The 13,841-nt window shown below is 40.8% G+C and overlaps 1 protein-coding gene across 5 annotated transcripts in view; it reads left to right on the forward strand.

Moving 5' to 3' along the window:
• CUL1 (cullin 1) overlaps positions 1-13,841 on the forward strand; it is a 102,112-nt gene that overhangs the window by 67,514 nt on the left and 20,757 nt on the right. For all 5 annotated transcript variants that reach the window (XM_055115487.2, XM_008973964.5, XM_063606132.1 and 2 more), the window contains exons 8-9: positions 607-769; positions 1,668-1,798. In XM_055115487.2, coding sequence (XP_054971462.1) covers positions 607-769; positions 1,668-1,798 — 294 coding nt within the window. The remainder of the gene's footprint in view (positions 1-606; positions 770-1,667; positions 1,799-13,841) is intronic.

A 13,841-nucleotide genomic window follows, 5' to 3' on the forward strand; every position in this document is an offset into this window, starting at 1 on the left:
TTCTCTGAGGGATCAAAATGATGTAAAGACATGTTAACTGTTAATAACGATGATGTTGTTAGGGCACTTAAAAAGGAAGTTTGAAATGGAAATATGTATTACAGAGAAAATGGCAGACATCAGTGGCTGTTTAAATATGGTTGTTGTTTACTGTAAAATCAAAGAACTTTTTCCTTTTTCTTTCTGTTTTTTGAGAAACGGAGTCTTGCTCTGTTGCCCAGGCTGAAATGCAGAGGCACGATCATAGCTTACTATATCCTTTAACTCCTAGGCTCAAGCCATCCTCCTGCCTCAGCCTCCTGAGTAGCTAGGAAGGACTACAGGCGCGTGCCACACCTGGCTAATTTTTTTTTTAGAGACAGGGTCGCACTGTGTTGCCCAGGCTGGTCTCAAAATCCTGGCCTCCAGCAATCCTCCTGCCTCAGCCACCCAAAGTGGCTGAGCCATCATGCCCAGGCCTCCCTTATTTTCTTAATCGCATTTTATTAGAGCTGGCATGTGAATTTAATTTGCCATTTTTCAGTTTCCTTTAATTTACATATTAAAGAATTGTAACAGTTCTTTACCAATGAATCAAAACCATTCACTTGAATTAATTTTCTCCAGGCAGAGGCTCGTCTGCTTGAGGAACAACGAAGAGTTCAGGTTTACCTTCATGAAAGCACACAAGATGAATTAGCAAGGAAATGTGAACAAGTCCTCATTGAAAAACACTTGGAAATTTTCCACACAGAATTTCAGAATTTATTGGATGCTGACAAAAATGAAGGTGAGCCACAAGACTCATAAAATGTAGGTATTTATAATTATCTGCAGTTTTGATACTGCTTTTGATTCTAGACTCTCGAGTCAACGGCATTACTTGCCCATGTCAGTTTTAAAAAGATGCATGTCTTTGTACATCGTTATGTGCCAATTTCAGACTTCTGCAGAGCATTTTGGTTTGACTTAGGGGGAAGAGTGTATTTAGAATATGACTTGCTCCATACACTTTAGCATTAAATGATGCTTCCCCAAGTTTTTTCTTGACTGTTCTTCCTTTGAAAATTCTCTGAGATGAGGAGACTGTCATCTTATATTTCCCTTAACCACTCCCATGTTTTACTGGGGCATGTTAGGAGCTCAATAAAAGATTGAAGTTTGGATTTTTCTTCTGTGGTCCTCATAAAGTAACCATATGCTATATACATGTCTTAAATCAATTTGGGAGACCTTTTCTCAACTCATTTGTTTTTATAATTGAGATAGAAATCCATATTCTCCTTAAATGTATTCATTATTTTTAAACAAATATTTGAGTGCCTATTATGTGTCAGGCATAAATACTATTTCAATCTTGAGAATTTTAGGAAGCATTAGAGTTGTTTCTGATAAATTTTTTTTTTTTTTGCTTAGTCTTATGTTAGTGATTTCTCATAGTAAGGGGGAAAATAAATTTACAATAGTAAATTTATAGTAAATAGTAACAATTTCATTGTTACTTTTAGCAAAATATACATATACCAAATAGAGAATATTTGGTTATAATTAAATGCTATTGATTATTAAAGTCTAAAAACATAGTTATCTTTTGCAGAGTATTTTTCATCTCAGTATAAATACATAATTAGTAGAATGGATATGCAAAATTTGTTGCAGTGCATAAAAGGGGTTTCTTCCTCTTTCAGATTTGGGACGCATGTATAATCTTGTATCTAGAATCCAGGATGGCCTAGGAGAATTGAAAAAACTGTTGGAGACACACATTCATAATCAGGGTCTTGCAGCCATTGAAAAGTGTGGAGAAGCTGCTTTAAATGTAAGTAAGATTTCATTGAAAATCAGTCAGGCTGATTATTTCCACATGTGAACTGCAAGCATGTGTTATGCGTCTCTACTTCCAAATCTAAATGGTACCATTTTCATTAGAACTCTGAGAACCATGTTTTGTCTTTTTGAAGTAGATAGTTCACAGACATCTTTGTTTAGTAAATACCTCCGTAAGTTTTTCCCTCGCACTTTTTAGGCGTTAATAATGTTTTTTTTTTTTCCTTTTATGCCTTCTCACTGTTAAATTCCTTGCACTCGCTAGGAGAAGCTGCTTCCCTAGAAACAAAAGGCTCCTGGAAGCTGTTACTGTGCCACTCACAGTCCACAGGTTGTGCCTTACAGGAACTTTGATCTGGATAGTAGCCTCTGGCTGAAGACCACAGGGCTGTACTCTGGAGAGGCCCTGCAGTTTATAGCATTTCTCTACACCCCTCCGCTTCCCCAGGGCTACATAGAATATTCCTGCTAGGTCATCTGTAATTCAGGTGATAATTTCACATTGGAAATAATTGCGTTTTTAAGACACGAATGAGTTGCCTTCAGTTTTGCTCCTGTTGTGAACTTCAGTTGTAACTGGGAGAACAATAGAGAAGAAAAGCTCTTTTTTTTTTTTTTTTTTTTTTTTTGAGAAGGCATCTTGCTCTCTTGCCCAGGCTGGAGTGCAGTTGTGCCATCTCGGCTCACTGCAACCTCCGCTTCCTGGGTTCAAGTGATTCTCCTGCCTCAGCCTCCCAAGTAGCTGGGATTACAGCCGCTCGCCACCATTCCTGGCTAATTTTTGTATTTTTAGTAGAGACAGGGTTTCGCCGTGTTGGCCAGGCTGGTCTCAAACTCCGGACCTCAGGTGATTCGCCCGCCTTGGCCTCCCAAAGTGCTGAGATTACAGGCGTGAGTCGTCACGCGCGGCCGAGAAGAAAAGTTTCTAAACCACATTGGTTCTTACATCTGAATGCAGAAAGCTTCTCTTGTTTTGACTTTATTGTGCTTAATGATTAATTATTTTTGATAGCATTATCAAAAATAGTATTTTTTTAATCCTTATTTTTCTGTTATCTTTTGAAGGCTTCTTTTCCATGTTTAATTTTGGGAGTTGCTGCTGACACTCAGCCGCCTCTATGAATTATTAAAGGGTTGAGTATAAAGCTTTCCTTTAGGTTTTTAAAACAATTTTATGCTCACAAGATGGGAGGGAACTGGCTCAGCTGTGGATTTTATGAAAAAGATCTCTAGGTTTTAGTAAAAACTTAAGTATAGAGTCCTCAGTGTCGGCGCATACAGTGTCTTTACCGTGTGGTGATTACACAGCCTGGCCAGGCTGCCTGCACTCGGATCTCAGCTCCACCATTGACAGCTATCTCACCCTTGGCGAGTTACTTCTGTCTCTGTCATTTTATTTTATTTTTATTTTTTTAAATAGAATGACAATGCCTATCCCATAGGATATTTGTGAATAAACAATACATGTAAAGTGCTTAAATCAGGGCACATAATTGCTCAGCAGTGATGACTGCTGCACGTTCTTATGAGTACACATAATTTTTTTAATTTAAAAACTCATTTCAAAATTACCCTTCAGTTTTTATGACTTTATTTCCAAGCTAAATGTTCCTTTAAAGGGCCTGATTCACACACACACACACACACACACAACGCTCACCCTCCTGTGATTCAGAAGGGGTCAATTCGGTGAAGACATTTTTTCAGTAATATAAGGTGCCTTCCCAGTTGTTGATTCAGAACTCAATTTACCTATATGGGCAGCACAGCCAAGTAAATGACTTGACTTTCCTTGAAATGAGTTAAGTGGGAAGTCTGTTATTTCATCAGATAGATTAATGAAGCAGTTTTTGCTTTTTTCATTTAAATTGCTATATACTAGGTATGAGATTGGCCTTAGGGAACTCGTGTTCTATGTGAATATAGTTAGATTTAAAATAAACATGATAGCTGGGTGTAGTGGTGTGTACCTATAGTCCCAGCTACTCAGAAGCCTGAGGCAGGAGGGTCACTTGAGCCCAGGAGTTCAGGACCAGCTAGGGCAATGTAGTGAGACCCTGTCTCCTTTAAAAGGAAGAAAGAAAAAAAAAGCATTATAAATTACTTTTTCAGTTTTATAGGAAAGATGGGACGTTAATTCTAATGTTCATCTTTTCCAAACCAAAGTAAGGTGCTAAATTGGAGAAATAATCAACTGTGATTCTCATGTTCCATTGTTTTCTTTCTTGGATACAATCAGCTGCCTGATATTTTAGGCACTGAATAAATGCTGCCGATTGACTTTGTCAATGAGTCTTGAATCTGACATTTACCTAACTCGATCAGTTAAAGCAAAAGTATACCTTCTATGTAAATCATTTCTCTATTTGAGGAAGCTTCATCCGTCAGCAATGACAGCACAAATAAACTGCCTTTAACAGCAGTTACATTTTACGAGAAATCAAGCTTTTAAACAATGCTTGTGTTACTTAAATCTAAGCCACTGATTAACCTTAATTTAAGAACCAAAACAAGATTTTCTCCCGTGAAGAAGAGTTATAGCTCAGTAAACCCACGTTGCATCTGCCTTCACTCACAAAAGTCAAATATTAGTTTTTTTAGTAAGTTACTGATTCTACTTTATTATTTACATAAGAACTGTTTCTACATTGAACTCATGAAACTCTGAGTTTTTTAATTGTTGTGCTTATGAAGTAAAATGTTCGGGAAAGCAAATTCTTTTCCAATTTTCTGCAAAAGGAGTGTTTCCTAAAATGCAGTTTTATTCTTATTTGTAAACTTGCCGTTGGCTCCTTCTGTTGGAATGCTGTCTGACTGGTGCGTGGGTTCCTCGTGCCCTTCCCTGCTCTGGGCTCACACTTGCCACCTCCATTCGCCATCTCTAGGAAAGCCCACAGAATTGAAGCTCAGGGGGAGTGTGGGTGCCCGGGCCATAGCCTGGCACACAGTAGGTGCTTGATTACTTATTGTAAGAAAGAAACACAGCTGCTAAAAAACAAATACTTTTAAGTAGGTTTTAGTTTTTATCATTTATGTGGTAAATGTAAAAGACACATTGTAACCCAACCATAATTATTTTCAAAAACCCACTGATTATGAAAAATCAGGAGAAAAAAAGGTTAGTAAAAGTTAGAATTATTGTACATGATTTTAAGTGGGATTTAATTACCTTGAGAACACAATTTTTAAAGTTTAAAAATTTTTGCCTAATTAAGTTGAATCATAGTGTATGAGAATCATTTATAATTAGCATATTAAATGCCATAGAAGGCACTACCTAAGTGATTTTTTTTAAGTGCAAAAATGTGTAATATCAGTCCTGTGTCTTTCTCTGGACTAGAACACTATATATGTTACACTGAAGCTGTTCTTGATGAAATAAACTCCTTTGAGAGGCCAAAAAAAGTTTTTTATCTGGCTAATCCTTTTATACCACTAATTTGGTTAGAAAACCAGCTTTACTGCTAATATCTGGCCTAGACTGAAATTCGTAGAGGTTTCCAGTTTATCATGTAAGTCAAATATTTTTTGTGTTCGAAGTTTTAGAACCTACTTATGAATTTTTCTTAAGGGATATCTTTTCCCTAGTTAAAACCAATTTAAAAATTAAAGGCTATTTCTGGAAAACTGGCTCAAGGGGAATTTCCCTCATGGCATCTCCCTCTCGCCACCTAACAGCTGGCAGCCCTCAGTGACGTGAAACTGAAGAGACAGCCCTCGGAACCTGGGAGTGGGGAGGGGACTGTCCGTCAGGATTCCACTCTGTTGGGAAGCGTTCTCTCCAGCCTTCAGAGAGCCTCGTGATCAAGGGCATTTGTGCTCAACTGATATGTGAGGCGATCAATTAGCCTATTGCATTGGGGCGCCAGGAGGACTTTGGGAACCTTGCACACAAATATTCAAGGATGGGATTTCAAACTGGTTTCGAGCTGAGCAAGGGATAGGAGAAATGGCTTAATAGGGCAAGTAACCCCATGCATGATTGCTGGCCCAGGAACAGGTTGGGAATGTATCAAAAAATAATCTATATTAAAATATAGAAGGTGATGGCCCCCATTCACTTAGAGAGGCTTGAAGGGGAGCATCTTCAAAGCAGAGACCATTCCTTCACATGGTCATTTTAAAAAGAATTGAATGCCCACTGTGTGTGCCTGGCCCTGTGCTAGGCTCTTAATTTTTCTTATTTGACCAAAGCAACTGCAAACAGTCTCCTGCTTAGAATGGCTCACCTTAATGATTTTTTTGACTTTAAAATGGCATGAAAACAATAGGCATTTATGATACTTTCAATAAACTCATCGTACATTGAAAATATTGTCACACATTCAGGTCCGGGCACAGTGGCTCACACCTGTAATCCCAGAACTTTGGGAGGCCAAGGCAGAGGCAGGCAGATAACCTGAGGCCAAGAGTTCAAGACCAGCCTGGCCAACATGGCGAAACCCCGTCTCTACTAAAAATACAAAAGTTAGCCGGGCGTGTTGGCAGGCACCTGTAATCCCAGCTACTCCAGAGGCTGAGGCAGGAGAATCACTTGAACCTGGAAGTCAGAGGTTGCAGTGAGCCAAGATTGCACTGCTGCACTCCAGCCTGGGTGACAGAGAGAGACTCCGTCTCAAAAAAAAAAAAAAAAACCCGCACATTCAGTTTATGATGGGTTTATTGAAACATTATCCCAAATTGAGGAGTATTTTTAGCTGCATGATGTGGTCGGTGTTTGAACTCAAAGGGCAAACAAATTTTGCAGATCAAACTGAAATCGTTGTTTCATTTCTTCAGCAAGCATTTAGGGCATTCCTGTAGTAGACATGATGTCAAGAATTCTGAATTAGAATGCCTTGCCTTTGTCCTTGTCACATCTCTGTGACCTCATCTGCCTAGTTTAGTGCCTACATTGCAGGTTCATTTGAAACTCACCTCTTCTCCATTCCTTAGCACAGAGGTGGCAGCTGTGTAGCATGAGTCACCCTGCCCTCATGCCTTGTTCATCATAAGCATTAGTAATCTAATAGGGTATAATTTCCTGGAGGGTCTGGACGTAGCCTCAGAATCCTCCTCAAAGCAGTAAGCAGCCTGCCTGTCTCGGTAGCAAGCTGTCTCCTCCTCTGTCTTCTGGGCTGAGTCAGTGGAGCATGGGAATTCCTCCTCCCTTGGCTCTTACTGTTTTCTATGCATTTTCTCTCCAGTCCCAAGGCTACCATCTTAATCTGGGCTTCGTTTATCACTGCACCTCCCAAATGGCCCCACATCTCTCCCATTCCCATTCATCCCTCATGATAATTAGCAGTTTCATCTTTCAGAAATACCACTTAATACATTTATAATTTTACTCTGTGTTCTTTTCATCCTTTGTTTTAAACAAAGCAGAATAAAGCCCTTCCTTGTGATAATATAAATCATAATATTACACTAAATCAAAATCCTCTAATTAGCCCATATTTTCATGAACCCCGTCTTCCAGTGAAACTATTATAATATCATTCCCCTACCCCAAAACTCTGGCTAATGTCTCTACTTATAACATAGTCATCCTTACCTTCTGCTTGTCTTAGTCCTGCTTTTAAGGCCAGCTCAAATCCTCCCTTCTAGAAAGAGCTGACCTTAACTCTTCTATCCTAAGCCCCATTTATAAAACTCTCATTACAAGTGTACATGTGTTTATAACTTCCTGTGCTTCCTGTCACTGCACCATGGGTGGTACAACCCTTGAGAGCGAAGCTCACGCCTCATTATAGTTTTATGCTCTGCGGTTTCGGGCCTAGCCTCTTACCCAGCGAGGATCTGTGGATGATAATGGTGAAGGCCGTCTGCTGCAGGGCTGCCGTCTCGGCTGCACGACTCTTGACCCCGCTGCATGTGTCTTCTCAGCTGGAACTCACCATTGTGTAAATTTGCCTCACTCTGCTTTCTTCTGTCTTCTCTTCTTAGACACAGTCCTTCTTTTTTCTACCTGTGAAATACCTATTTATCTCTCAAAACCCAGCTCAAAAGTTTCTCAGTCACCTTGGAATGGTAGCATCTCCCGCTTGAAATAATGGCACATTGGACTGTTTATGTGACACATGCACTGCTTTATGCTTTAGATGTCCGTGTGAATGTCCCTCTATTGTAGTAGAGATGGCTCTATCCAGTTTTGTGTCCTCAGAGCTTATTACGACACCTTATCCAGAATAGGTTTCTGTATACTTACATCTTAGTTACACTTCCCATTGCTCCGAAAAGGACTTGGGGCTGCTTACACAATACGTGAAATAAAATAGGATAAATTAAATAAATCGGAGAATAGCAAAATAAGGATATGAGACACAAAATAGAGCTTAATATAATTCTCAAAGTGTGTGCAATGCAGTCCGTTACTCTTGTTAGAGGTAGGTCATGATTTGCCTCGAAATCGTTGTAGTCAGTACAGAGAGCTTGCCATTAAAGACAGCCAGCGCCGTGGGGTACGATCGGCTAGTAACTCAGAAGAATGATTTTTCTTGGTGGTCAGAGCTGAGGATACTTTCTCCAGTGGCTCATCCTAAAAAGCATGGTAGTGCCGTGGACAGCATCATCAGCAGTACACTCACAAGGAAATAGGATGTCAAGTCCTTGGGTAGTTTGATAGTTTTCCATGACACCAGCTTATAGCACAATGCCAAAATAAAGTTCAGGAGAAGGGTCAAATAATGCAGACTTGTAAGTTCTTGTTAATTAATGCTTGGCTATACAACTGATTCCATTTTGAATGTTTAACACACAGTTGCTCAGCAGTCTGGATGTTACTGTATTCCCCCACAAAGACAGTTCTGTAAATGAACATAAATCAGGCTATAAGAGATTGGTCTTCAGGGCAGAAGTAGCAACAAAAAAGCACAAGTCCTCTTTGAAACCATATCTTGATTTAGTGTCCTCAGCCTAACAGGTATTGCAGTGTGGCCCAACAGAGATGGGTCTGTGAGATACTTCAACACCCGGCAGGGCTGCTGGGTCTAACATTGGAGTGTTGGGAGTGTTGGGCTGCAGACACTGACTGGGGAGAAATGTTGTGAACTTTATTTGCAGTTCTGAGAGAAATGCTGTGTTGAAACAGGAGAAGTTTTCAGAAGCTGCTCTCAGTAGCTGGCTCCAGGATTGGGGTGATGGTATAATACTTAAAAAAGGCAGCACATCAGATAGAGAATTTGATAGGCAGAAATTAGGTAGCTCCGGCAAGTTATTTTTCAATGGAAGACTAAGGGGTAGATCCTAGTACATTAGCAGAAAAAGTTCTGTGATTTAGACTGGGAAGTTGAGTTAGAAATAATTATAAAAGCCCAGTCATGTGTGAACTTAGACCAGTGAACAGACGAATGTACTACCAGCTACTTCTGGTAGATTTGAGTTTGGGTTTAGTTTAGACATCCAAGATCCCCTTTCTCTTCTGTAGTGAAGTGCGTGATTAAATAACTGAGTCTTGATGCAAACATTCTCTGGATGGTAAGAAAAGAACACTGTCCAGTCATTGATAAAATTAGCTACAGAACCTTACATTTGGAGTGTAACCCGGCTTGGTTTGTTCAAAGGAGATAGGATACACATGGATAAAATCAGCTTACACACACAGGAAGAGGGTCAGATGAGAAACTCATAGACTCTTAGAGCCATAGCTATTCCTTAAAGCTGGCTAATGGGTTTATGGGGGTTGATTTTACTATTCTTTTCTCATTTTGAACATATTGAAAATTTTCTATATTAAAACTTTTTTTAAGAAACAAATGTGCAGGTTTTGATTAAGTGGATGTTGGAAAGGAGAAAGAGTGTCTTTAGGACAAAAGGAAGCACGGTTTTGTACAGTAAGTCAGACATTTAATTACACAAAAAGCTGATATATGCTGATAATATACATTGATTCAGATAGCACGTAGCTAAATTTGTGAATTACAGGTACATAACTTCAGAGAAACAAGGATGGCTTGGATTTATTTTGTCTTGCCATGAGACGAAGAGAATAATCATTTTCCCTAAACGAAAATGTACACAGTTGTCATTTTGGAGTCTAACATAACCAGGCTTTTTTTTTTTTTTTTTTTTTTTTTTTTTTTTGAGATGGAGTCGCACTCTTTCACCCAGGCTGGAGTGCAGTGGCATGATCTCGGCTCACTGCAACCTCCGCCTCCCAGATTCAAGCGATTCTCCTGCCTCACCCTCCTGAGTAGCTAGGATTATAGGCAGGTGCCACCACACCTGGCTAATTTTTATATTTTTAGTAGAGATGGGGTTTCACTATGTTGGCCAGGCAGGTCTCAAACTCCTGACTTCAGGTGATCCACCCTCCTCGGCCTCCCAAAGTGCTGGGATTACAGGTGTGATCCACCACGTCCGGCCCAGGCTGTCATTTTTATATCCAACATACGCCCTTCTTTCTCTTAATTGTAGGGAAGACTTTAATCATTTCACAAGCAAATCCACTATGGATGCATGTCCCTACCCAAATTTGACTTTATACCCACATCAACTAAATTGTAGTTTAAATAAGTACTGAAGTAACCCTTGATTGGCTCAAGGCCAATTAGAGACCCTGCCCATGAACTTCTCTTTCCTGTCCATCCTCACTGAGTCAGGCAGCCCTATACTCATCTTCCTATACACTACTTCTATTTCTGAACTAACTTAATTATTCCTTTCTGAAACATTCTACCTGGGGAATCTTTTCATTCTCTTCAGAGAAGTCAGTCTTTCCTGGCAAGTCTTAGTTCTGCTTTCAAAGTTTAACATTTTCGTCTGTAAACACTCAGCCCCTAAATCTAGTCCACCTACAGCCTCCACATTTACAGAGTACATTCTGAAAGGCTGAAAACAAGGACTTCAGCCTCACCTTGAACTAAAGGAAATGTAGGTGTCAGCCAGGACTAGGGGAACAACCAGGGGGCGTAACAAAGGCCAGAATCAAAATGAAACCCACACAGTTATGGCGCTGGGATCAGGAATGTGTAGATAGTAGATCAGAATCCAAAGGTGACAATGAGATTAAAGATTTAAAAATTGTGGTCTGAGGTGCAGAGCCATGATTCCAAGATAGATATTGATGATTGAAGCAAAAAGTAGCAGCAGGTAGGCCGGTTAAAATAATGAGAAAAGGTTGGACATGGTGGCTCACACCTGTAATCCCAGCACTTTGGGAGGTTGAGGCAGGTGGATTTGAAAAGAAAGTATATTCTGCTGTTGTTGGATGAAGTAGTCCATAGATGTCAACCAGTGGTTTATTATTAGTCATGTGAGTCCTGAGGAACCCAGAGGAACTCCCTCTTCAAACAAATGTTTTAGCTGAGTCTGCACGTGTTGGAGAGTTCTCCACATTAACTCTCATGTAGTCATACGATGCGTAGTAAAGGGAAGACTTAAAATGTGCTCATTCCAATCCTACGTGTATATGACTGAAATCCAGGGGCAACTGCAGCAACATTTTTGAATTTAGACCAATAGAGGCTTTGGGGGAGGAGCATTTTCTTGCTGGCATTGTTTAACATTGCCAGGGCATCGCCATGAAAATAATGAAGGTCAGGCACGGTGGGTGACGCCTGTAATCCCAGCATTTTGGGAGGCTGAGTCGGGTGGATCACCTGAGTTCAGGAGTTTGAGACCAGTCTGGCCAACATGGTGAAATCCCATCTCTACTAAAGATAAAATTAGCTGGGTGTCATGGCATGCACCTGTAATCTCAGCTACTTGGGAGGCTGAGGCAGAAGAGTCACTTGAACCAGGGAGGCAGAGGTTGCAGTGAGCCGAGATCATGCCACTGCACTCCTGCACTCCTGCCAGGGAGACAGAAGAAGACCCTGTGTCAAAAAGAAGAAGAAGAAGAAGAAGAAGAAGAAGAAGAAGAATGAGGAAAGAGAGCACTTACTGAATTGTTAGTGTTTTTGTCTCAGTATTTTAAACTTTAAACCACGCTCCATCTGAAGAACTGTTGGTTTCTGCTTATTGAAAGAGGTGAGATGATACAGTAGAAAAGGCCTATTAAGAAAATGCAAGATTATTTCTAAATGATTTTTGAGATCTAACACTTATGTCCCCCTTTTTTTGCCTATTAATATCAAAATTAATGTTTTCCCCTGAGCACGCACAGACTGGCAGTGGTGGGAACCTCAGAACCATGCTGGGTGGTGGGGATACCATTGAGCACCTTCCCAGATAATGGTCCAAGTGCATGGTCTGCACACATACTCTCTATGGTTTTTTTTCTGAAGCCTTTGCTTCTCTATGTTTTGCGTGGAGATAATGTTACTTGAAGACCAAGTGCTGATGCTAATGGGAAGAATGACACTGCCCCCAAACAACTGCACGATATGTTTTTGTTACTTAGTGGGGCCTCATTTCTCTCCCCTTTTTAAGGAAAAATTATCTAGAGGTAAGACTGTGGACAGTGTCAAGCCAGGTCCTGGTGTCCTGAGGTTGATCTGTTCTTGTTGACTGCCTGTCCTCAGGGAACTCTCCTAAAGCTCTTGTAATTGATCTGCTCTCTTTAGCCCCTGGCTGGATGAAAGATGTGGAGGCTGAATGTACCCTCAGACGTAGTGTAGGCAAGAGCAGCTTTCCACAGACTGTCAGATCTGTCCCCTCAGCCCGGAGAGCACCAGTTTATGTAGATGAAATGGTGAAGGATGCTCCCCTCGAGGCTGTAGCACCCCATTATTCCTCTTTAGCAATATTCTTGAATGGTGCTGGGTTACTAGGAAGTGTTCGAGTGTTAAAGTATCACTTAGCACCACAACTGATCCCCAGAAATTGTGTGTAAATATATACCAGCTCTCCATGAGATGATGCCCTCACACCTCTTTGTATGCCATATTCGGTTTACGTTTTTAAGAAAGAGTAAGATAAAAAGTTATGTGAGACTCTTAACGTGTATTTTCTCTTCATGAAATTGGCCTTTAGAATTATCCTTTTAGTGGAAATGTATGGAATAAAAGGTCATAATTCAGTTATGATTATCATTATGTTCCTGGTTTAGCCATTTAGGAGATTATTTGATGAATGCCACTTCACTAGGTACTTAGAAGTACGGCAGTGGTAGCAGGCAGACATGGTCCCAGTGGGCAACACCGAGATGTACCCAGCAAGGAATTGGCAGGTGTGATAAGTGTTGGGATGGGGTTTGGGTAGTCTTAACAGGGCAGCCTCGGCCTATCTTGGAAATTCAGAGAAAGCATCACTGAAAAAAGTGTTTGAGATGGAGAAAAGAGTTAGAGCTAGCTAAGCAAAGGGGGATCCCAGACACAACAAAGCCCCTCAGTGGGTGTACACACAGCCCATTCTAAGAACGAAGAAGGCAGCATGGGCTGGCCAGACCAGGGAAAACCTTGAAAGCTGTGTTGATGATATTGGCTTAATCCTAAGGGTGCAAGAGGAAACCAACGGAGAGTGATACAGTCATGGAATCGACGAGATATATGTGCTTGCTGCCATGTAGAAAGTGGGTGAAAAGGAAGAAGAGTTGTTACAAGTTGTGATGGTTAATATTGAGTGTCAACTTGATTGGATTGAAGGATGCAAAGTATTGATCCTGGGTGTGTCTGTGAGGGTGTTGCCAAAGGAGATTAGCATTTGAGTCAGTGGGCTGGGAAAGGCAGACCCACCCTCAATCTGGTGGGCACCATCTAATCAGCTGCCAGCGAATATAAGGCAGGCAGAAAAACGTGAAAAGGCGAGACTAGCCTGGCCTCCCAGCCTACATCTTTCTCCTATGCTGGATGCTTCCTGCCCTCGAACATCAGACTCCAGGTTCTTCAGTTTTGGGACTTAGACTGGCTCTCCTTGCTCCTCGAGCTTGCAGATAGCCTATTGTAGGACCTTGTGATTGTGTAAGTTAATACTTAATAAACTCCCGTATATATATATCTCCTGTTAGTTCTGTCCTTCTAGGGAACCTTGACTAACAACACAAGTATACCAGTTAGGTTAGTTAGGTTTGTTGTCGTGGTTCAGATAGTGATAGTGGCCCACTGGAGACTGGGCTGGTCGTGCGGGGAATGGAGAGAATGATGCAGAGACACTGGCTTTGTAACGGACAGGTT

Source organism: Pan paniscus, chromosome 6, assembly GCF_029289425.2.
Source record: "Pan paniscus chromosome 6, NHGRI_mPanPan1-v2.0_pri, whole genome shotgun sequence".
Lineage (NCBI taxonomy): Eukaryota > Metazoa > Chordata > Mammalia > Primates > Hominidae > Pan > Pan paniscus.